At 36.6% G+C, this 23,721-nt stretch overlaps 1 protein-coding gene across 2 annotated transcripts in view; it reads left to right on the top strand.

The window, feature by feature from the left end:
* The window catches only part of SMURF2 (SMAD specific E3 ubiquitin protein ligase 2), an 87,533-nt gene that overhangs the window by 39,085 nt on the left and 24,727 nt on the right, over positions 1–23,721 (top strand). The window contains exons 2-8 of one of the 2 annotated variants that reach the window (XM_084864156.1): positions 6,012–6,050; positions 11,923–12,031; positions 14,644–14,777; positions 15,914–15,979; positions 17,758–17,842; positions 20,526–20,609; positions 23,118–23,320. In XM_084864156.1, coding sequence (XP_084720282.1) covers positions 6,012–6,050; positions 11,923–12,031; positions 14,644–14,777; positions 15,914–15,979; positions 17,758–17,842; positions 20,526–20,609; positions 23,118–23,320 — 720 coding nt within the window. Of the gene's footprint in view, positions 1–6,011; positions 6,051–11,922; positions 12,032–13,920; positions 14,032–14,643; positions 14,778–15,913; positions 15,980–17,757; positions 17,843–20,525; positions 20,610–23,117; positions 23,321–23,721 lie in introns of those variants that run through there. The other variant, XM_084864157.1, reaches the window with a different exon arrangement.

Raw genomic sequence — 23,721 nt, forward strand, 5'->3', positions numbered from 1 at the left:
TGTGCCAGCAATCAGGAAGGTGCATATTAGTAGACATTTTTAAAACACTAGCCCATCTTGTTGGAATTTGCATAGGAATGTTATCCTGAACTTCAGTTTTATTTTACAATGATAATATAAGTTCAAAGAAAACCCAGAGAAATCTACTCTGTTCAAAAATAGTCTGTACAACTTTTGAGTTGCAGGAACAGTGTTATAAAATCTGTTTTTGTACAGCGAAGGAAGTCGGGATATCTGAGTGTTTCTTTTTCCTTTCTCTCAAGCAGTCTCATTCCAATCAGCAGTGTAATTGGAATGCAACTCCAATCTGGAGGAGGAAAGGGAATTTTTGGCAAGAAGACACTGAGCAGTTGGGAGTTTTATTCAGATGAAGCATAGACAGCCATTCATTATGAGTACAACTCAGTAAGAACAGCAATAGCATTCTATTTCTACAGCTGGGATTTATACTCTGATATTATTACATAGTGTTTTGCATGTAGTAACTCCTTTCCATCCAGAAAAGAATTATTGACTTAAGTGAAATGGTAATATTTATTACATCTGCACTTCTGCAAATGATTTCCTCCAGTTACTGCCTCAAATAAAAGTTACTAAAAGGGGATTTTTGCAAAATTTGAGAACATTTCTTGAGAAAACAACAACAAAGGCATTTATAGCATATTTGAATTATACTTGACTTGCAGGCTCTTAGGGTGAAGGACTACATCTTATTTATCTTTGTATCTGCAGAATCTATCATAGCACGTGGCTCAAAGTGGGTGCTCAGGAAATTTTGAATGAAAGAACGAATGATGTAGGTAGTGCTCCCTTCTCATTAAGCATCTCAAGTCTGCATCTGTATGAAATAGGAGTTACCCGTATACCAATGAAGCCAACCTTAGCTTATTTTGATAATCTCCTCCACCTATTTCAAACCATCTATCTGTAGAAGGGGTGATTAGAATAACTAGTACAGGCTAGATTTTAGAAGTGTAAACTTAAGAATGAGAAATGCTTTGAAGGAATTTGAGAAAGGTAGGTGATCAAAGTAGCTGAGTAAGATTAATCTAGTGCAAATCTATAGTCCATGTGAGACATGGTCCCTAATGGATTCTGGAGTAATGGGGTTGTGCTGGTGTAATGCCACATTTGTGGTTAGCATTAATCAAATTGACACATGACTGCTACATAAATATCTAGAGTCCAGTTTAATGTTTTGTTTTAGTAGAAAAATTAGTGAAAATTTATTGAGTTATATACTTAAGATTTTTGCACCTTTCTGTATATGTTACTTCAGTAGAAAGCTTACTAAACATTAAAATTATTGAAATATTGGTAATTATTTAGGAAAAAGTATATACTCTCCAGCCTTTGCTCTGGTCCCATCCACCTTACAGGTTTTCTCTCCTGCTAGTCCCTTCTAGTAGCTTAGTTTGGTATTTCTAAACCTTTATCCTGTAATAATCATTTAGAAAACTAAAATGAAAGTTCTTCCACACTGCTACTCCTCCCTAGCTTCACAATTTCCAATCTTGTTTCAAATTTCGATTGTAACTATTACAAAAAAATCTTAAATTTACAAATACAAATTTATACAAATATACATTTGTTACACATATAAATTATATTCTAATATGGTGCATACGTTCCCCAGGAGATTCTGATATATACAGTACCTCTGTAGTTGAGAATTTATTATGGTGACAAATAGGATTTGTCCTCTTAATACATTAATTCACTGAGCATTTCCTGAGCTCTTATAATTGGTACTAAGGATGGAAAGAGCAGTGGGTGCTAGTTCAAGTACTCAGAGTATATTTCCAAGAAAAAGAACAGTGTAATAAAGACTCCAAGGCATGAAAATTATTTATTTATGCAAATCACCAAATCTCAAATTATGTTTAAGAATCAGTCTTTTAAAATATACAATTGAGAGTTTTTTTTCTTTTAAAGTATAAAATTATTTAAGGAAAAACTGGCTGGTCGTGGCTGGTATGACTCATTTGCTTGGGCATCATTCCATGCAGCAAAAGGTTGATGGTTCGATTTCTGGCCAGGGCACATGCCTGGGTTGTAGCTTGATCCCTGGTTAGGAGTGTGCAGAAGCAGTCTATCAGTGTCTCAATGTTTCTCTTTCCCTCTCCCTTCCTCTCTAAAAAAATCAATTACAAATCTTAAAACAAAATTGATTGGAGCCGTCTATCTAGTGTTAAGGTTAGCAATCTGACCAATCCTAGTATTTCCTTATGTTTTAAATGAATCTCTTGTAGGACCCTGTTTTATTTTCCCTAGTCTCTGGATTACTGAATTTCAGTTTCTCTTCATAAACTATAAACTTGATTTTAAAATTCTTTGTTATTTTGATTTTTCAGTTGCCCTTTGAAACTTTTTCATATATTAGCAATATCTTATTTGTGATTTTTAAAAGAAAATTTGTCTGATGGGTAAGTTTTAAATAAAGGGATACTCTAAAAATAAGATTTCATAAGTCAAAATCATGATTACTTGAGAATCGGCAATTTATCATACAGAATAAAAGTTACTCTTTCAATGAAATTATTTTAGGTTTTTTTGAAGTCTGCTTCATTCATTCAATAAGTATTTATTGAGGGCCCATCAAATGCCTGGCAATGTGTAATTGAGGTTGGAAGTACAAATAAATGAGGCAGACATAGTTTTTGCTGTATGGAGTTTACCACTTCTGTAGTTATAAATAACACTAAAGGCCCAGTGCATGAAATTTGTGCATGGGGGTAGGGTCCCCTCAGCCCAGCTTGCACCCTCTTCAATCCGGGACCCCTTGGGGGATGTCTGACTGCTGGTAGTCGGACATCACTCTCAAAATCCGGGACCACTGGCTCCTAACTGCTCATCTGCCTGCTTGCATGATTGCCTCTAACTGCCACTGCCTGCCGACCTGATCTACCCTAACTGTCTCCTCTGCCAGCTGGTCATCCCCAACGCCCCCCCCCCCCATTCCTGCTGGCCTGGTTGCCCCTAATTGCTCTCCCCCTCTCCCCTGCCGGCCTGGTCACCCCTAACTGCCACCTCCCCCGCTGGCCAGGTTGCCCCTTAGTGGCCCCCCCGCCCTCTGCCGGCCTGGTCACCTCTAATTGCCTCCCCTGCATGCCTGGTCACCCCATGCAGCCTGCTGTTCAATCATTTGGTTATCCCTCACTAACCCACCTGCTGGCCTTGTCACCTCAGGCAGTCTGCTGATCGTTACTGTTACTGTGTCGGTGTCCCGGACAATTTGCATATTCATCTATTATAGTATAGACTAGTGGCCCGGTGCATGGAATTCATGCCCAGGGGGAGGGGGTCCCTCAGCCTGGCTTGCACCCTCTGCAATCTGGAATCCCTCTCACAATCTAGAACCACAGGCTCCTAAGTATTCACCTGCCTGCCTGATGCCCCTAACTGCTTTCCTGCCTGCCTGATGCCCCAACTGCTCTCCCCTCCTTGTCTGATCCCCCTAATTGTCTATCTGCTTTCTCCTCCTGGCCTGATCCCCCAACTGCCTATCTGTACTTCCCTCCTGGCCTGATCCGCCTAACTGCCTATGTGCTCTCCCTTCCTCTCCATGCCTTCAGACCCTGGCACAGGAGTGCTGAGAGCTCTCCATTGAGTCTCCAACCCTGTCCTGACATCCCCCCTCCAGGCCGGGTGGCGCCATAGACCTGTGTGTGCTTCTGCTGGGGCCGCTGCTGCAGCCCGTCATAATGCTCCCCTCCGGGTCAGGTAGTGCTGCAGGTCTCTGCATGCTTCCACTGGGGCAGCCTCATGTCCTCATGGTGCAAGTCCCAGTCCCCGTCCCCATCCCCGTCCATCAGCTGCTGTGCACACGCAGCCTGATTGTGACTGAAACACCATTAGGACCAATTAGCATGTTATCTCTTTATTATATAGATTCTGCACTTATAATGAAGTGTGATGAACAATAAGCTTCTGTGAAAATACAAATGGGCTCTATCCATTGAGCCAAATCAGTTAGGGCAACTCTTGATTTTTATTAAGGTATAGTAGATCTATCTTGTCATATATGTGTGTGTGTGTGTGTGTGTGTGTGTGTGTGTGTGTGTGTATATAGCTAAGTGCCTGACCATCCATCCGATTGACCAGCTGACAAACCAGCTAGTCTGACGTGCACTGGCAGTTTAAAAATAAATGTTGAGCCAAAACCGGTTTGGCTCAGTGGATAGAGCATCAGCCTGCGGACTCAAGGGTCCCAGGTTCGATTCCAGTCAAGGGCATGTACCTTGGTTGTGGGCACATCCCCAGTAGGGGGTGTGCAGGAGGCAGCTGGTTGATGTTTCTCTCTCATCGATGTTTCTAACTCTCTATCCCTCTACCTTCCTCTCTGTAAAAAAAAATCAATAAAACATTTTTTTAAAAAAATTGACTTGCACATGTGCGATACATATAAACCTCTCTGAATGGATATTATTGAAATCCCCTGTGAAATGATTTGTAATGGATCTATTATTTAAGCTGCCTTTGGAAATAGTATATCTATAGATTATATTAAAAATACACTTTAAACGTGTGATTCTTTGACCTAAAAATGTGCACGTTCATAAATTAAATGAAGAAATTTTGGATATACTTGATGGAGATTTTCACACCTATTTGGATGATGATTCCATCAATTCAGCAGATGATGCCAAAAAGGAAAATTTTCCCATCAAATTTCTTAATAGTATTACCCCTTCAGAAATGCCATGTCATAAATCCGTAGGTGCAATCATGCTACTGAGAAATCTTAATAGTAAATGGGATCTTTGTAATGGTACTAGATTTATTATCAAAAGAATGTGACCTAACATAATTGAAGCTGAAGTATTAACCGGATCTGCAGAAGGAGAGGTTGTTCTGATTCCAAGAATTGATTTGTCCCTGTATGACACTGACCTCCCATTTAAATCAATTCGAAGACAGTTTCCTGTGATGCCAGCATTTGTGATGACTATTAATAAATAATAAGGACACACTCTAGACAGAGTAGGAATATTCCTACCTGGACCCGTTTTAAGACATGCTCAGTTATATGCTTTCTCTCGAGTTTGAGGAGCATGTGGTGTTAAAGTTGTAAATACTTCATCACAAGGGAAATTAGTCAAGCACTCTAAAAGTGTTTTTACTCTTAATGTGGTATACAGGGAGATATTAAAATAAGTTTAATCAATTTATCAGTCATTGTTTTTATCAATGTTATTATATAATGTTTTTGTTGTTTTTATACCATGTTTTAGTTGTTTTTATATTCTGTCTTTATTGTTATATCATGTTACTGTTTATTAATCAGTTTACACATTATTATCATATACATTTTACCAATTTTCTTTCATCTCTGACACTTCTATTATAGAGAAAGGGCGAATAGCAATATTAAAATGTTTTTTTCTAATTAATTTCCTTTCAATGTGCACAAATCTGTGCACTGGGCTACTAGTTGAGCTGATAATTTAGAAGGTAATTTATCTCTCCTGTAAAGTTTCTGTGGCATTTAGATGCAGAGTAAATAACAAAGTGTTATTTTAAAAAAAATACTCATCTATATCAGAGGAGCTTTATTTTATTTATGGCCCTCTTCAGCATAAAGTTATGTTATCTCCTAAAACAGTGGTTGCCAACCTTTCAGACCTCATGGACCACCAGTGGTCTGGTTGGTAACCACTGTCCTAAAATATATGTTAACCCGAATTTACATATTTCTGCCTTAGAGCTATTTTCCCCTTGCCACCAAGCTACCCTGAGAACAGATCTTGATGGAAGATAGGATTTGGGTCCTTATTAAAATACCAGATTTACAAACTTTCTGCCCTCAACTGTTACATTGCTAAAGTTGCAACCACTAATTCAACTGTCACTGCTAGTCTTTTAATGAAAGTTTGTGATCATATTTCATACCTTGCTATAGTTAGTGTTTATTATTCAGTGGTGTTTTCAGTGTTTGAAAATGACACTTTTGACAATGCAGTCTTACCATTTTATTTTAATTTTCTATGTATTTTTTGCTTCCTTTACAGTACTCTGTGCAAAAAACTTGGTGAAAAAGGATTTTTTCCGTAAGTAAAATTAACTTTAAATATTGTATGTTTTGTGTGAATTTTTTGGGTAGCATTTTCAGAATTGTCTTGTCTGATTTATGAATTTTTCTATTCAGAAACATACTCAGCATTGTTGTTGTTTGGTTCAGAGCCTTTTGGCATCACTTTTTCTGTGTGTGTTTTTAAAAAAATGTATTTTTTATTGATTTTAAGAGAGGAAGGGAGAGGGAGAGAGATAGAAACATCAATGATGACAGTCATTGATTGGCTGCCTCCTGCACGCCTCCCATTGGGGATCTGGCCTGCCACCCAGGCATGTGCCCTGGATTGGAATCGAACCCGGGGCCTTTCAGTTTGCAGGCTGACGCTCTATCCACTGAGCCAAACCGACTAGAGCAGTTTTTCTCCTTTTAGAGGATTTTGATCTTTTTAGTTTTAACCCTTTTCCCTTTAATCATCCCTCCCATATATTTGTGTGAAATGTGTGTGTGTGTGTGTGTGTGTGCACGCTGCTGTGTATATGCAGATGAGTGTAATGTATATTAAAGGTGTTTATGCTACTAGATTTCTAGAAAAAGTTGGAGATTATTTATTTTGTAAACACTTTCCCCCTAACATTTTATAGCAAATTTTACCCATGCATTCAGGATTCCTTGGAAAGTAGCAAAGTCATTCAGTTTGCTTGGAGTTTCCAGGCTGTAGGAAAGAAATCTCTGCCACATTTGATCATAGATGCTCTTGTCTCAGACTCCAAAGTGGACATTTGGTTCCTGCATTTGCAGTCTCTTTGCTGATCTATTGTGAAATTTTCTTGTGGCTTTATTTAGGATTAAGTTTTGTGAAGAAGGATAAATTAAGGGTAGCTTTAATTTATTGAGTATAACAGGATAAAATTTTTATTAAAAACTCTAAGCCAACAAAATTTTATATGTAAAGTATTTGAAGTTAGAAATCAATAATTATTAGATTTTAAAATTCATGTTCTAGCCCTAGCTGGTTTGGCTCAGTGGATTGAGCTTGTGGACTGAAGGATCCCAGGTTTGATTCTGGTCAGGGCCACATGCCTGCGTTGCAGGCTTGATCCCTAATAGAGGGCATGCAAGAGGCAGCCAATCAATAATTCTCTGTCATCATTGATGTTTCTCTTTCTCCCTCTCCCTTCCTCTCTGAAATTAATAAAAATATATTTTAAAAAATTCATGCCCTAGCAGCCAGCAAAATCTAGCTGTAAGTGCTAACTTAATATGACATTATATAATTCTTGAGGGTTTGGTTAAAAGAAATAACAATCTCTTGATATATTTTTATTTTTTATTTTTAAAATATATTTTATTGATTTTTCACAGAGAGGAAGGGAGAGGAATAGAGAGCTAGAAACATTGATGAAAGAGAAACATTGACCAGCTGCCTCCTGCACACCTCCTATCGGGGATGTGCCACAACCAAGTTACATGCCCTTGACTGGAATCGAACCTGGGACCCTTGAGTCCGCAGGCTGATGCTCTATCCACTGAGCCAAACCAGTTTCGGCTCTTGATATATTTTTAAATCGCACTTAATTTATTCCACTTGAAATTTTACTATTTCCAGTCTTCCTAGTGTAGAATCTGAATTAAAGCTTATAAAATAACTTTTTATAAAACTCTGTAATTAAAAATTGGTGTGGTATTTGTGCTATAGGACATAGTTAAGAGAAAGATATAAGCAGTTGATGTACCATATACCCTGTGCCCCAATTTTGTACTCAGTGGTCTTTCTCTGGGCTGTCATTAATTACTGTTATGTTCACAAGCTGGTGCTGGACTACTCACCACCATCAACCCTGTCTCTAATAACCTAGTAACCAGTGTGTATTCTTTTTTTTTTTTTTTTTTTTTTTTAATATATATATTGATTTCAGAGAGGAAGGGAGAGGGAGAGAAATGATAGAAACATCAGGTTTGAGAATCATTGATTGGTTGCCTTCTGCATGCCTCCTATTGGGGATTAAGCCCATAACCCGTGCATGTGCCCACACTGGGAATTGAACCATGACCTTCTGCTTCATAGGTGGAGGCTCAACCACCAAGCCATGCCAGCTGGGCCAGTGTGTACTCTTTTTACCCTTCTTAAGATTGGTCTGAGATGGGATTTATCCTAGTAGGACTGCAGTATGGCAAGTAGGATCAGATAGGTTGGTGACCAGGAGAAAAGGATGGGAAAGTGAGGACTGCACAAGTTCAGCTGCATACTTCCCAAGACATCTGCTCTGGTTTTAAAGATAAAATCTTCAGTTTTGTCTTCCAGCTTTCCTCCCCAAATTGTTTTCCTTCCTTCAGAGCCCCAAGATACAGTTTCTCCAATGAAATATCCAGATAGCCATGTCTCAGCTTTTCTAGGAAATCTAGAGGGATCTTACTTTAATTCTTTGTAAACCTCTAAGAGGCGATTATCACTCAAATGATCTTTATCTGCCCTTAATTTGTATGTAAAAAAAAAACCAACACAAAAAAGGAAACTTTCTCCCTTTTATTGTAAAAAATTGATAAAGATTCTTAAGAATAGTGAGCTTGTTTTTAGGGATAAAAAATTTAGGGGAAACTGTGTGACTATCTTTAAAACCTGGAGTAGAAGAAACACTTGATGGCCCTGGAAAGGGAACGGGAAAGCCAGTCCTGAGGCCTCAGAAGGGACTCAGCCAGGATGGACCACCCCAGGCTCACACTGTGATGACGGTCCTCCCGCTCTGGTAGATTTACCTTTATTTCCCTCTGTTTATAAGTTGTAGGTTGTTCACATTAGTTTCAGAGAAAGAATTAAATAATAATTCTTAAATCTCTTAAGTTTGAGTGAAACCAGAATGTAATTATCATTGTTAGTGAAATATAGCTAAGTTTTTGTTGTAATTCAGTTTAAATCGTGTTGTATGAGAAAGGTAAAAAATTAAAAAAAATATATATTTTATTGATTTTTCACAGAGAGGAAGAGAGAGGGATAGAAAGTTAGAAACATCAATGAGAGAGAATCATCGACTAGCTGCCTCTTGCACACCCCCTACTGGGGATGTGCCCGCAACCAAGGTACATGCCCTTGACCGGAATCGAACCTGGGACCTTTCAGTCCGCAGGCTGACACTCTATCCACTGAGCCAAACCGGTTTTGGCGAGAAAAGTAAATTTTAATATGAGGCAGGACCATATATATAATTATTATTATTAACTATAGGAAAAAATGTACTGCCATGTGTGGTCTTTTGTATAATAGAATAATTTGAGGTAATACTATTTAATTCAGGGTATCTACCCTTGTTGAGAAAAGTTTTGCTCAGTCATTTTTTTAGAACTGTTTACCAGATTATTGGCTTTTAAAAATAGGTACTTCTCCTTCTTCCAAAATTTTAGCAGCAAAATGCTCAAACAAATAGGACCATATATTATAAAGAATTTTACAGTGAAAACACCATTTGAATTTACCATTAACTTTATCCATATACCCATTATGTTTATTTTAAAAGAATGCTATTAGCTTCAAATTATTTTTTCTTTTATGCAACATTTAAATATCTGTGTGTAATATACTCTGTTGAGATGTTGTATACGGGCCATACTAAAGTCACTCAGAACCAAGATTGTTTAGCTGAATTCTTTTTTTCTTCCCTAATCAAAAACAAAGCTTCCCTAGTAAGTAACTCAGTTTTAAGTTGAAGTTTTTATTTTATTATTATTTCAGCTCATTAAGTAAATTTGTGTAGTAAAAAAGTTCTTGAGCTTTAGCTATTTTATATGACTCAGGAGTGATGGGGAGAATTGAGACATTTAAAAAAATACAGAAAATACTTTAGCCACTTTATATTTACTACTCTTAGAGGCCTCTCTAATTTCAGCAAACTTGATAGCTCTTTGACCACATTAGATTAACTTGGCTCTCTGGTGAAAATTTTGTAGAATAATATAATTAGGTATTTTTTGGTTAGGATATAGAGCTTGTATTTTGTGTTCTTTAATAGAAGAGAGACATAGGAAGGTGAGATTCAAGCATTCATACTTTTAAAAATAACTATTTTTGTTGACACCATTACAGATGTCCTGATTTCTGTCTGACTTTGAATCTTGGCATATTAGTATCATGACTTTAAAAAGAAGCTAGTAAAGTTTGTCTAGGTGCAAAGTTTCTCCAATTACAATATTAACACTTAATCAAATTTTGTTATTTTTCAGCTGTCCATAGGAAATCTATACCATATACCAATATGTCTCACATCTAAACGGTCATTTTTGCCTTTTTAATATCTTATTTAGTTCTACTTTCTCCTAACTTTTTTTGGCCAAAAGGGCCACTGTTTGAAGTGTTGTCTGGGCTGAAAAGTGTAGTGTCATTTTTGACGTTAGTTTCTTAGGAATTATATTAGATCTTTGAGAGTAGCTTTCTTCACTGTCATTTCCTTTTCCTTTCCATGTGACTTCGCTGCTTCAGGGTCTATTCGTCTTAGTGTTCTTTATGCTGCTTAGCCCATCTGAATACCACTAATAGAAATTATGAAAATATATTCACTGCCAGTCAGGAGCCTAAAATAGCTCTCTGCTATCTACCTCAGTCACTTTCAGCCTGGATTTTCTGACTTTTCAGTCTCTCGTGGATCAATCTTATTTCTCCAACCATATTTACTTTCACACCTTAGCACAAACCCTTTGGTTAGACTACTCTGAGCCCTTCAGATATTATTATACTCTCCTTGGTGCTCTTCCTACTTATTCTTTAAAGCCCAAATGAGTCCCCTCCCCTCAAAAGAAAAGAAAAAGCTTTTCTTTACTGTTCAAACTCAAACTGTTGCTTTAGTACAGACTGGTGAATCACATAGTAAGAGAGAGGTGTAGTACAGCATAGTAGTTAAAAGCATGAAATCAGGAACCAGATTGTGTGTGTTTGGTTTTAAAATCTAAACTTTAGACCCTGGCTTTGCCACTTACTACTGTAACCTTGGACTAGTTAATTACCCTTTGTGCCTCAGGTTCTTTATAGATAAAATGAGATAATGGTATTATTTACTCTATAAGGTTATTGTGAGGATTAAGAGATTTAATACATATGTAAAACATTCATAGCATTACAGATCAGTTCAATCAAACATTTATTTTCAGGGCTGTGTGTGTGTGTGTGTGTGTGTGTGTGGCATTCTTATTTCCCCAATTAGCTATTAATCTCTTTTAAGGCAGGGTATTAAATTTTTTGTTTCAATTTCTCAAGACTCATGGAAGTTACTCAGTAAAACTTTTTGGCTCATTTAATTTCTCCGTGGCCCATGTTCCTGTGTGAAAACCTTTAGTAAACTCTTTCTTTAAATAAGCTACCCAGGGAGACGTTGGAAAAGCTCTGAGAACCAGGAGTGTTTTAAGCATTCTCCTTCCTGGGGTCAGAGATAAAGATCTATAAAAACTTCCACATTTGAGGTAACCTCTAGACCTAGGTAGTTTAAAGCTGAGAATGTTTTGAGATAGGAATAAGAAAAAAATGTAGCCGAAACCAGTTTGGCTTGTGGTAGAGCGTTGGTCTGTGGACTGAAAGGTCCCAGGTTCGATTCTGGTCAAGGGCATGTACATTGGTTGCAGGCACACCCTCGGGTGTGTGCAGAAGGCAGCTGGTCGATGTTTCTCTCTCATTGATGTTTCTAGCTCTCTATCTCTCTCCCTTCCTCTCTGTAAAAAATCAATAAAATATATATTTTTTAAAATTAAGAAAAAAATGTAGGTTTTGGTATTTAACGTAGAATTAACTTTAATCTTAGTTTTTAAATGGATCACTTTTTTAGGTAAACATTAAACTTTTATAAAGAATGAAGTAATCTTTGTAGCAAATAATAATCTTTATGTCAAATATTTTTTAATAAAAAAAAAAATCATCTCCCTTTTCACAGGACTTCCAGACCCATTTGCTAAGGTGGTGGTTGATGGATCTGGGCAATGCCATTCTACAGATACTGTGAAGAATACACTCGATCCAAAGTGGAATCAACATTATGACCTGTAGGTTTAAATGATTAATCTGAAATGAAACATAGAAATCAGTATTATTTGATAGTCTTGAAAAAGATCTATAAACACTAAAAAAGATCTGGGTTTGATCTATGGTATAATTTGTTCTTCACAGAGGAATATAAAACCTACTGAGAAGGTACTTTGGTTAATTTATAGCTGGTTTTGGAAAATGAAGTAACCTTCATGATGACTCTATGAAGAACAAAATGTATACACAGTTTCCTCCCTCCACTTCTATCAATTAAATGAAGGTATTAATTCACTTTAGGCCAATTATAAGTATAAAACCAGATCATAATTGGGGTTCACTCATATGCATTCTTTTTGCTTCTATATGGATGGTTTATTTCTGTTAAATTTTATTTTAATCATAATAATACTAGAGGCTTGGTGCACAAATTCATACCAGTGTGGTCCTTTGGCCTATGGGATCGGGCTGAAACAGGTTCCCCGACATCCCCTGAGGGGTCCTAAATTGTGAGAGGGTGCAGGCCAAGCCCAGGGACCCCACCGGTGCATGATTGGGGCTGGAGAGGGACCTCAGGAGGGTTTGGGGTGTGTCTGGTCTGTCTTGCTCAGTCCCGATCAGCCAGACCCAAGCAGCAAGCTCACCTACCTGTCAGAGCATCTTCCCTCGGTGGTCAGTGCACATCATAGTAACTGGTCTACTGGTCAACTGTCTGCCCCCTGGTGGTCAGTGCACATCATGGTGAGCAGTTGAGCGGCCTTAGCATATCATATTTTGATTGGTTGCATGGACAACTGGACACTTAGCATATTAGGCTTTTATTATATAGGATGGGATATGTACTTTTTCAAAAAGGCAAGTGATACCACTGTGAGACTTTTAATGGGAAAATGCAATTCTCTGCTCCCTTCTTATTTCTGCTCTCACATTTTTAACTTCCAAATAGAAGCCAAAGTTCATACCCTGGCTGACAAGGCCTTTTATGACTTGTCTTCTCTATCGATTAGAGCAGACAGCATCAAATTTTCATTGGCTTAATAACACTAGAAGTGTACTAGTATTTGGTGTATAAAGTCCATTTGGCAGGGAGGTGAGACTGCCAAACAGCCATTCAGGAATACAGACTGACAGAAGCTTCCCTGTTTGCAGTGTGTGGCCTCAGGGTCTCTATGGGTCTTGACATCTAGCCTCCCAACAGGCTACTTCAGCCATGGTGGGCTGTTCTCAGACCTGAGGGAATCAGTATTTTAGCATACTTATAAATCAGCTTCCCAGTTGGGAAACTGATTTAATGTGATTTAAAAAAAATGTTTAGCTATTTAATACATGATCTGGTTCTAGAACTTCAACATGTCATGTGTTAGGTACTTGCCATGTTAGGTCTGTTTGAAAATCGGTACATTCATACTGAGTGATACTTTAGTTAAGATATTTTATTTCAAGCAACAGACATGAAATTCAAATTGGCCTAATTAAAAAAAAAAGAATGTAGAATGCTTTTAATTAAGCACTCTCTTTAATTAAGAGAGTGCTTAATTAAAAGTTAGGGAATGGGATGGGCATGCTTTAAACACAGCTGGATCCAGGAACACACATGTGGCTTTCATGTTCCTCATGTAAAAGTTTTAGTTCTCACTTACTGGTTTAGCCTTTTTAATGTATTGGTGAATTTTTCTGAATTTGCTGCTGTATTAAATGACATTTAAGATCAAGGTTGCTGGACCAAAAATTTGACCTCTTAGAGACATTGAAATATAGTTAGGGTCCTGCTGATAGCATTATGTTATTATATTTTTGCATGGGATGACACCATGTGAACAATTGGCTGTGGTAGAGCTTTTACATGCTTGCAGGTATATGCACAGACAAGTGTAGTAACGCTTTTCCCTGCTCTGCTTGTCTGCAGGCAGTGAAGTGAAATCTGCAAGAGTCCTGCTCGCTCAAGGCCTGCATACAGGAAAGAAGCAGGGAAAAAGCGTTACAGTCAGCTTTTGTTCTACAGCATTTAAAAACATAACAGGTATGTCAGATTTTTGGTCTGTCAGCCTTGACACTGCCCCTTGAAAATGAACGGAGTACTGATGAGGTAGCAAGTCATATCATTGAGATATATTTAAAATGTGACTATAAAGATCTTTTTACAAGATTTTGTTCTTGGAATAACCATACATTCTCATGGTGTTATTTAACACCAGCTACTAAAATAGTTTTTTTCACTAATAAAAATTATAACTCAGCCTGAGAGTGGCAGATGTGATAAAGATACATTAAAAATTCTTTTTACCCCTGGCCATTGTGGCTTAGTTGGTTGGAACATCATTCCATGCACCAAAAGTTTGTGGGTTCGATCCCCAGTTGTGGCACATATGGAAAGCAACACATCAATGTTTTTCTCTCTCTCTCTCTCTTCTCCTTCCTCTCTCTAAAAAGCAATTAAAAACCAATTTTTTTTAGATTTTACTCTTAAGATTACAAAAAAAAATTTAAATACAATACTATGGATTGATTGAACTCAAAACATGTTATACATTACTTAGCCATTTGTGACTCTAGGCTACAAAAGCAAAATGAAAATTTTATACTGCTTACTTAAAATTTTCAAGTTACTCATGTAGTCATTTTGTGTTTTTAGGTATATTGGAAAGTCTGATTCAGTTACGATCAGTGTATGGAATCACAAGAAGATCCATAAAAAACAAGGTGCTGGATTTCTTGGTTGTGTTCGTCTTCTTTCCAATGCCATCAACCGCCTCAAAGACACTGGTTGTGAGTAGATACTAGTACTTTTTAAAATGTACATATATACATACACATATATACATGTTTTGGGGAGGAGTTCAAAAACTTCTGTGTATGTTTGAAACATTTGTAATAATTCCTGGTCTAAATTTATTTCATATTATTTAAAAGAAGCAACAAAATATTTTAGATATGTGAATCCTGAATCAGAGCTGGTGCTAGGTTTCCAGTGAATATGTAAAGGTTCAGAAATGATTGCTCTCCAGAGAGTAATAAGAAAGATGTTGGGGGGGGGGGGGGTTGGGATGGGAATGGGATGGGGAATAAAGACTATTATGTGAGACCATAATCAATAAATAAAAAAAATAAATAAAAAAGATGTCAGAATATATGTGCCTTTTTTATTTCTTAGCACCCTTCTCTGGCTTTGGTGGATTTGTGAAATAAAGTGAGTTTTATTTAGACAATTGGAGTGTTTAAGGTGACAGTTAAAGGGGAATTACTAGTGAATAAAAATGATATATAAAGCTGAAAAAAATTAAAGTTATAGAAAGGTAGACATTATAGATGTGACATGAGAGAATGGGTTGCCCCTACATGAGTTAGCAGAACTGACACAAACCCTTATCTTACAGTTTATACTTGGCTGCTTGTTAATACTTGCTTTGTGTGTGGTGGTAGTGGTGATGGTGGGGGGGGGGGGGGTGTTTGCAGTGGTTAGAGAGAAAAACAATGACACTAACATTTATTGAATGTTACTCGGGGATAAATTGCTTAAGAACAACAGCTATTTAAATGTGGAGCCAATACACAGACTGAAGTGGTCTGAAACCTTTCGAGAGAAAGTAATTGCATATTGGCAGTATCACACCAGTGTCTCAAGGTTTTTGAAATCTAAATTTATCAAAACTTTTGTTGAGACATTTACATCAATTATATATATAGTCAGAAAATTTAAAACATGTTTTATCATTAAAACATAATTAATTCTTTAAATCAAGCATGTCAAATTCAGCCCGCCGGCCATGAGTTTGACATGCTTGCTTTAAGTGATAGGCCGATTTCCAGTGGATTGTGGAAAATTACTATCACTTAATAGATGTTAGAATCTTTGCAACCAGTCTATTTTTTAATTGCTTTTTGTTGTTGCTGATTTGAAATAGATCAGAGGTTGGATCTCTGCAAACTTGGGCCAAATGACAATGATACAGTTAGAGGACAGATAGTAGGTAAGTGTGGGACTCAAAATTACATGAATTTTTGCCTTCATTTAAGCTGACCTAAACTCTAAATACCTTTTAAATAAAAGTGCAATCTTGGCCGGTGTGGTTCAATTCGTTGGAGCATCATCCCATGCACAGGAAGGTCATGGGTTTGATGTCCCGTTAGGGAACCTGGATACATTTCTATAGCATTTTAAAATTTTGTTTGGTAGTCTGTGGTAAGACGAGTAACTAATTTAACCAGTTTTTATTGTCGGACATTTAGGTTATTTCTGATGTTTTAATACTATGAGTAGTTGCTGTGATAAATATAGTGTTTCTATAACTCATTTTATATATTGCTAGAATTAGGCTACTTAAAATCAGAATATCATCTAAAAATTTCTGAGGTCTTTTGAAAGACAGCATTTTGAGATATACATTGAAGCTCATGAAATCATGTAGCTTTGATCTTTAATATTATTCTAAACAAAGCTAATGAGAAAATACCTTGTTTCTGCTGGGATTGTATTGTGGTAAGCATTTCACTTAGCCTTTCTGATATAGTTTTCTAGTATAATTCTAACACTAATGTCTTATTTGCATTCACTGAGAAAGTGTGTTAGGGTATTGTCTCCTGTAAATGGAACAATGCATTGAACTGTCTCATTTTTCAAAATTTTTACAGACTCAGAAAGTTTCAGAATTTTAAGAGCCTTCCTAGAAATGAAGGGTCTTTAAGATGTCATACTTATGTAGTGCTCTTTTAAGAAGTTGGGCTATAGTCAAGTTTTCCTGTATCTCTTCTTGATTTGAGAGAGTTGCTAAGAATACAATCTATAATAATAAAAACTTAATATGCTAATTAGACCAGATGTTCTTCCTGATGAAGCTGGGCTGCAAGGGAAGCGTGGGTCCAGGGAAGGCCTACCCTTGAATGAATTTCGTGCATTGGGCCTCTAATTAAAGAATAAGAGCAGCAAGGATTTCAGGCATATTATTTAGCCAAATTTCCTCATTATTCAGATTGGGATTATTTTACCCTCAAAAACTTAAAAGTATTTTGTTCAAGGCCACAGAGCTAAACTAGTCGGTGTAGCCTGGTTTAGAGTTCACATCTCTTGCTGCCAAGTTTATAGTGATAGTTTTATTTAAAAAATATATATATATTTTATTGACTTTTTTACAGAGAGGAAGGGAGAGGGATAGAGAGTTAGAAACATCGATGAGAGAGAAACATTGACCAGCTGCCTCCTGCACACCCCCTACTGGGGATGTGCCCATAACCAAGGTACATGCCCTTGACCGGAATTGCACCTGGGACCCTTCAGTCCGCAGGCCGACGCTCTATCCACTGAGCCAAACCGGTTTTGGCATATAGTGATAGTTTTATATTACACTGAATGATGATTACTGTTTTAACTCATGGAATTCAGTTATTGTCCAATGTCAGAATCTAGTGTATTTTTTTTTAAATGAGTCAAATTAAACTGAAATTAATGTGATATTTTCAAATTCTTCTGTACATGAATGTACTGTTTGTGTGTGCTGCCTTTTCTTAAATGAAGTAGTAGCTTTGCATTGCCCATTATAGTGGAAAAAGAAATTAGACTCTTCTCCATGAATATGATAAAGTGTAGCAAACCTTAAAACTCTAATATCACTCTTAAAGGAAAAAATCTCACGGAAAAATAAATTACTAAAGAGTTCATTGTAAAATATTAAAAATTAAGCCAGATGTCTTATGAAATTGTAACAATTCTTTCTTATCTATGACTCTTAGTAATGCTTCTGTTGTTTAATAGTAAGTCTTCAGTCGAGAGACCGGATAGGCACAGGAGGACAAGTTGTGGACTGCAGTCGCTTGTTTGATAACGATTTACCAGATGGGTAAGCTAAAATCATTAGAGAAATAAGTGGATAACATCCTTAAAACAATGAGAAAGAAGTTGGAGTTTATTGTATATGTAACTTTAAAAATTTGCTGATCAATTCCAAAATCTAGGTTTTCCTTGTACTTGGAAAATTAGTAAGGGATCTTGTCATAAATTTATAAAATAAACCACAAATTAGATGCTAAATTTGTTTTTGAAGAGTTTTGATTAGGAAAAAAATTTTTGACAAATAGAACTCTTTTGTAAATATTATATATTCAAAAGAAAACGTTTTTTGTTTTATTAAATTACTCAAGCCTGGCTGGTGTGGGTCAGTGGTTGAGCATCAAACTATGAACCAGGAGGTCACGATTTGATTTCTGGTCAGGGCACATGCCTGGGTTGCAGGCTTGATCCCAGTGTAGGGCATGTAGGAAGGAACTGATCAGTGATTCTCTCATCACTGATGTTTCTATCTCTCTTTCCCTTTTCCTTCCTCTGTGAAATCAATAAAAATAGATGTTAAAAAATTACTCAAAACTGGCTATATACTAGTAAGTACTGAATCTGAAACATTGCTCTGTTTAGAGGTATAGAATTGAGAATCTATATAATAGTAATTATAATAACATAGTAATATTTATTGAGTATACATATGTCAAATACTGTTATAAGCACAGTATAATGCATTTATATATTTTAATTTTCATAGTATATGGTTCTGGAATTAGATGATCTGGTATCCTTACTCTTATGCTTACTAGCTGTATGAATATAATAAATTTATTCTGTAAGTTTTGGTTTATACTTATTTATAAAAGAGGATGATGATCATAGTGCCTGTGCCATAAATTGTTGTGAGGACTAAATGAAATTATTCCAATAATCACTTAGCACAATGTCTTGCATATAGTAAGTGCTTAATAAATAATTAGCTACTGCCCTAGACTGTTTGGCTCAGTGGATAAAGCATCAACCTGCGGACTGAAGGATCCCAGGTTTGATTCCAGCCAGGGCATATGCCCAGGTTGCGGGCTCGATCCCCAGTTAGGGGGTGTGCAGGAGGCAGCTGATCAATGATTCCCTGTCATTACTGATGTTTCTGTCTCTCTCTCCCTCACCCTTCCTCTCTCTGAAATCAATAAATATATATGTAATTTTAAAAATAATTTACTATTATTACTGCTGCTACTCTCCTTGTTACCCTCATTCATTTCACAGATTAAAAAACTGAAACTCAAGAAATTATGTAACTTGCCAAAGGCCACATGGTAGATGGCAAGAGCTGGAACATTAAACTTATTCCAAAGCTCATGTTTATTTATCATTCTTCTCTATCTTTGATACTAGTTCTGACACTTTTTTGATTTTATTTTTAACTTTCAAAGTATTTTTAATTAACTTCAATGAGGTGTAGCTTATATTCTATAGATTATATCCATATAAAGTGTATAAGTAGCTAAGTTGTGACTTAAATTATTTTTTACGTGACATTTTACATTCAAGCTGTGGCATTTGCTCATTTTATTTAAACTGGTAAAAATCATTTAAATTTGTCCAATTCATAGATCTTTTTAGCTTCTTGATAGATCTGTTAACTTTTATGGATGTGAGGTATATTATGGTAGTTTTTATGGGGAAGTTGAAGGTGAAATAACTAATCAATATTGAGAGGTTACAACAATGTAAAGCTTAATTATTCTAAACTTGCTTTATATTATAAAAGGCCAGCACGGGTGGGCGGAGCTGTGAGTGTGGCGAGTGGGTGGGGCCATGCAATTTCACATGCTGTGTTTCTAGTACTATATAATTGTAATCATAGGGAAGAGATCATGTTAACATCTCCTTTTCTTTTTAAAAAATATATTTTTATTGATTTCAGAGAGGAAGGGAGAGGGAGAGAGAGAGAGGGAAAAACATTCATGATGAGAGGGAATCATCAATTGGCTGCCTCCTGCACACCCCACACTGGGGATTGGGACATGAATGAGCCTGCAATTGGGACATGTGTGTCCTGAGCAGAAATCGAACCATGATCTTCTGGTTCATGGGTTGATGCTCACCCACTGAGCCATGTTGGCCAGGCCTTATTTTCTATTTTTTAAGGCCTTCCAATGTCTGCCAGTGTTTTAGTGGAAATATTAACATTACCACATCTCTATAGTCATTAGACTAATTTTTGTTATGTAAATTAATAAGATATTGAGGAAAAGGTGACAGTCTTGCTTTTTAAAAAATTAGTTTGAGTAGGCTAAATGCTTTAAAAGCTTTTATGTATTTTCTTAGTTAAATTAAATGTTTAAAAAATTATGTGGATTTTAGTATGGTCTGCACTGCCCTCCCTCCTAAATTCTTGACAATTAGTGTAATTTAATTGAACCTTTTTTAGTTGTAAGACACCACTGCACTCGGACTAGCCTAACTGAACCTTTTTGACATTATTGAAAAATTCTCAGTTTGGCTGATGGAAAATATTAATTACACCTCAATATAAATATTTTAGAAGCTTCAGAATTCCAGAAAATATATTGTACATTTTAAAAATAAGTTGAAAAAATTCCTATAGTCTGTGGCTTGATCTTTCAATTTGTCATTCTTGATTCATACTCACAAATCTTTTCCTGGCTTGGTTAATGCACTGAAAAGATTTTGTATCCAGCTTCCTACTAATGCCTTATCTTTCAATATTTTTATTTAAGCTGGGAAGAAAGGAGAACTGCCTCTGGAAGAATCCAGTATCTAAACCACATAACAAGAACTACGCAATGGGAACGCCCAACACGGTAAGAACATACAAATATCTTCCCATAGTTTATGTTGTTCACCCTCCTGAAGGCGTTCCTTTCTGTTTAGCTATCAGCTTTACCAGATTTCCTATCTTGGTTTATACTTCTCTAGATCAGTAGATCTTATAGCAAGTGCCATTATTATTTTTAAAAGTAATTTTCAATAAGGATTGTTTAGCAGGTTATCCTGTTATTGTAGCTGCAGGGCTTGCGATGATACTCAATAAATATTTATTAAATAAGGTAAATGAATAAATCGAGAAGTCATCTTATTTCTGGGACTCTTAAAATTTGTTGAGCCCATTATTGAATTGCTGTAACAAAATATGTATACAGGATCTACATTTGTTCAGTCATATAGGGGGATGAATGTATTGTATTGCACCCAGTAAGGTCTGTAATCAGGATAAGAACCAGATGCTCTGAGGTTATATGGAGGGGCACCTGGCTTAGAATTGGGGGAAGGGGCTGGTGGAACTTGCGGAGGAAAACTCTCAAGGGGCAAAATCTCTGAACTAAATCCTGAAAGAATGTGAGGGGTTAGCCAGGTAAGGGCAAGGTAGGAGTGCTCACAGCTATCGTGCAGTGCACCAATGGTCATATGCCAGGCACTGTGCTCAAAACACGTCGGAAAGACCTTCATGGAGCTTAATGTGTGAAGACATAGGGATGCAAGATATTTTTTTTAAAACTCCAAGGGAGTACTTTATACATTACTGAAAATGAATAGGATAAGTGGCTGAATATTTTTTCATTTTTTTAAAGGCAAGAACAAAGTTCAATAACAAAAAAAGTAAGAACAAAGTTTATTGCCACCTGTACTCAGTGTTTGTTTTGTCCCCACTCCACCCTGAGCAGGCCTGGCTGGCACTAGACATAGAACATCAAATGCTTCTCGTTAGCTATATGTACTTTTATTTGCTAGGGATTAATTGTTTAACTCACTGAGTCACAGTTTTCCCTATTGTGATTCTTGGTTAAAAATTTAGCTCATGTTACTATTTTAAAAAATTCTTAAAAAAAAAATATTTTATTGATATTTTTACAGAGAGGAAGGGAGAGAGCTAGAGAGCCAGAAACATTGATGAGAGAGAAACATCGACCATCTGCCTCTTGCACACCCCCTACTGGGGATGTGCCCACAACCAATGTATATGCCCTGGACCGGAATCGAACCCGGGACCTTTCAGTCCGCAGACCGACGCTCTACCACTGAGCCAAACCGGTTTCGGCTTAAAAAATTCTTGATAGCACAATGAGCAAATTAGCATTTTGTTTTTTGTGTCAGGTTATTGTCTTGGACTTTCAGAATCTAAGAGAAAATATTTTTCTGCTGATAGAATTTATTCCCATGCCCAGCATTCACTCTGTTTATCAGACTTGCCTTTCTGAAATAAAAACCTATCTCAGTCTCTTAAAAAAAAGATGCTTGAGAGTTGCATTAAATGACCAACGTTTTTATTGAAGTGAGATAGCTTTTTTATTATATTTGAGTATAAACGAATGTGTACTTATGTTAGTGTTTTAGCGAAATCCGTTTCCTTCTACTTCATTGAAACTGATAAAATTGACTTTAATTTCCACACGTATAAAGTTGATTGTGTTGTAAATGTTAGTTTAAAAATTAACTCTTGATTATCCTCTTATTTTGGATGACCTTCAATAGACTGGAAGCTCTTTGAAGAGACAGACTATTTTCTTTTATTCATTCAGTATTTATTGAATGCTCTTACATGTATGCCAGGCACTATTTTGGGTGAGGGGGTATGTGTAAAGGGGAACAAACTAGGCACTCTCGTCTCTCAGTAAGTGTTCTAGTGCTGGAAGACGGACAAAACAAGGAAGCAAATAAGAACAATATCAGAAATAATTGCTATGCTGATGAATTAGGATGATGCACTATCAAATGCGATTACTTCAGATTTTAATGTTAGGAAGGACCTCTTCAAGGCCACATTAAAGCTAAATGTGATTTGAATGATACACACACACACACACACACACACACACACAACCCACATGCGCGAAAAAAAGAAAATAAAGGTCCCTGGTCTAGGAGGAATAGGAAAAAAAATACATTTTAGGTGGAAGGAGGAGCTTACTGTCCAGAACTAAAGGTAGCCCACCTATGCAAGTTCAGGGAGCAGGGAGAATGCCAGTGTGGCAGAAGCAGAAGTCAGGTCTGAGAAGTGGGCTGTAGCTAAGTCAAGTCGTGCTTGGCAAGCTAGTACTTATATCTATAGATATATGTGGATTTTATATAAAATGTAATTAAAATAAATATTAAATGATTTAAAGACATAATTGACATTCTGCTAATCTCTCAAATTTCATTGGTGCTTAGAGGTTTCAGGCTTTTATTCAGAGTTTGTGAAATCATTATATTTGTATTAATCATTCCATTTTCCTATAAATGATTGTTACTTCAAGTACATACATTGTTTAGAGAGTTCTACTTTTGATATTTGAATTGAGCAACTTTTTTTCCCTGTTACTTTTCAATAGACCGGCATCTGAATATTCGAGTCCTGGCAGACCTCTTAGCTGCTTTGTTGATGAGAACACTCCAATTAGTGGAACAAATGGTGCAACATGTGGACAATCTTCAGATCCCAGACTGGCAGAGAGGAGAGTCAGGTCACAGCGACATAGAAATTACATGAGCAGGACACATTTACATACTCCTCCAGACCTACCAGAAGGCTATGGTATGACAACTAGCAGAGGAAAAATAAAGTGTGGTTTACTAATTTAAAAAATAAAGTGTGGTTTACTAAGAAATCCAGAAAATCAACTTTTTAAATAAGTTATTAATCTGGGTTTTGGAATTCTGCATGAAAATAAAAGTAAATGTAAAACCTCCCAACTTTGAAAAGTGTTTGAAATTGTGGAAGACTGCCTAACCAAGAGTTTGACCTTGGGCTAATCATTTAACCTCAGCATTTTTGCTCTTTTATTTTTTAAAAAAGAGTTTTATTGGTTTCAGAGAGGAAGGGAAAGGGAGAGAGAGAAACAACCCGGGCATGTGCCCTTGACAGGAATCAAACCTGGTGCTCTTTAGTCCTTAGGCCAATTCTCTATCCACTGAGCCAAACCAGCCAGGGACTTT

This window comes from Pipistrellus hanaki (assembly GCF_964339955.1).
Source record: "Pipistrellus hanaki genome assembly, chromosome: 16".
NCBI lineage: Eukaryota > Metazoa > Chordata > Mammalia > Chiroptera > Vespertilionidae > Pipistrellus > Pipistrellus hanaki.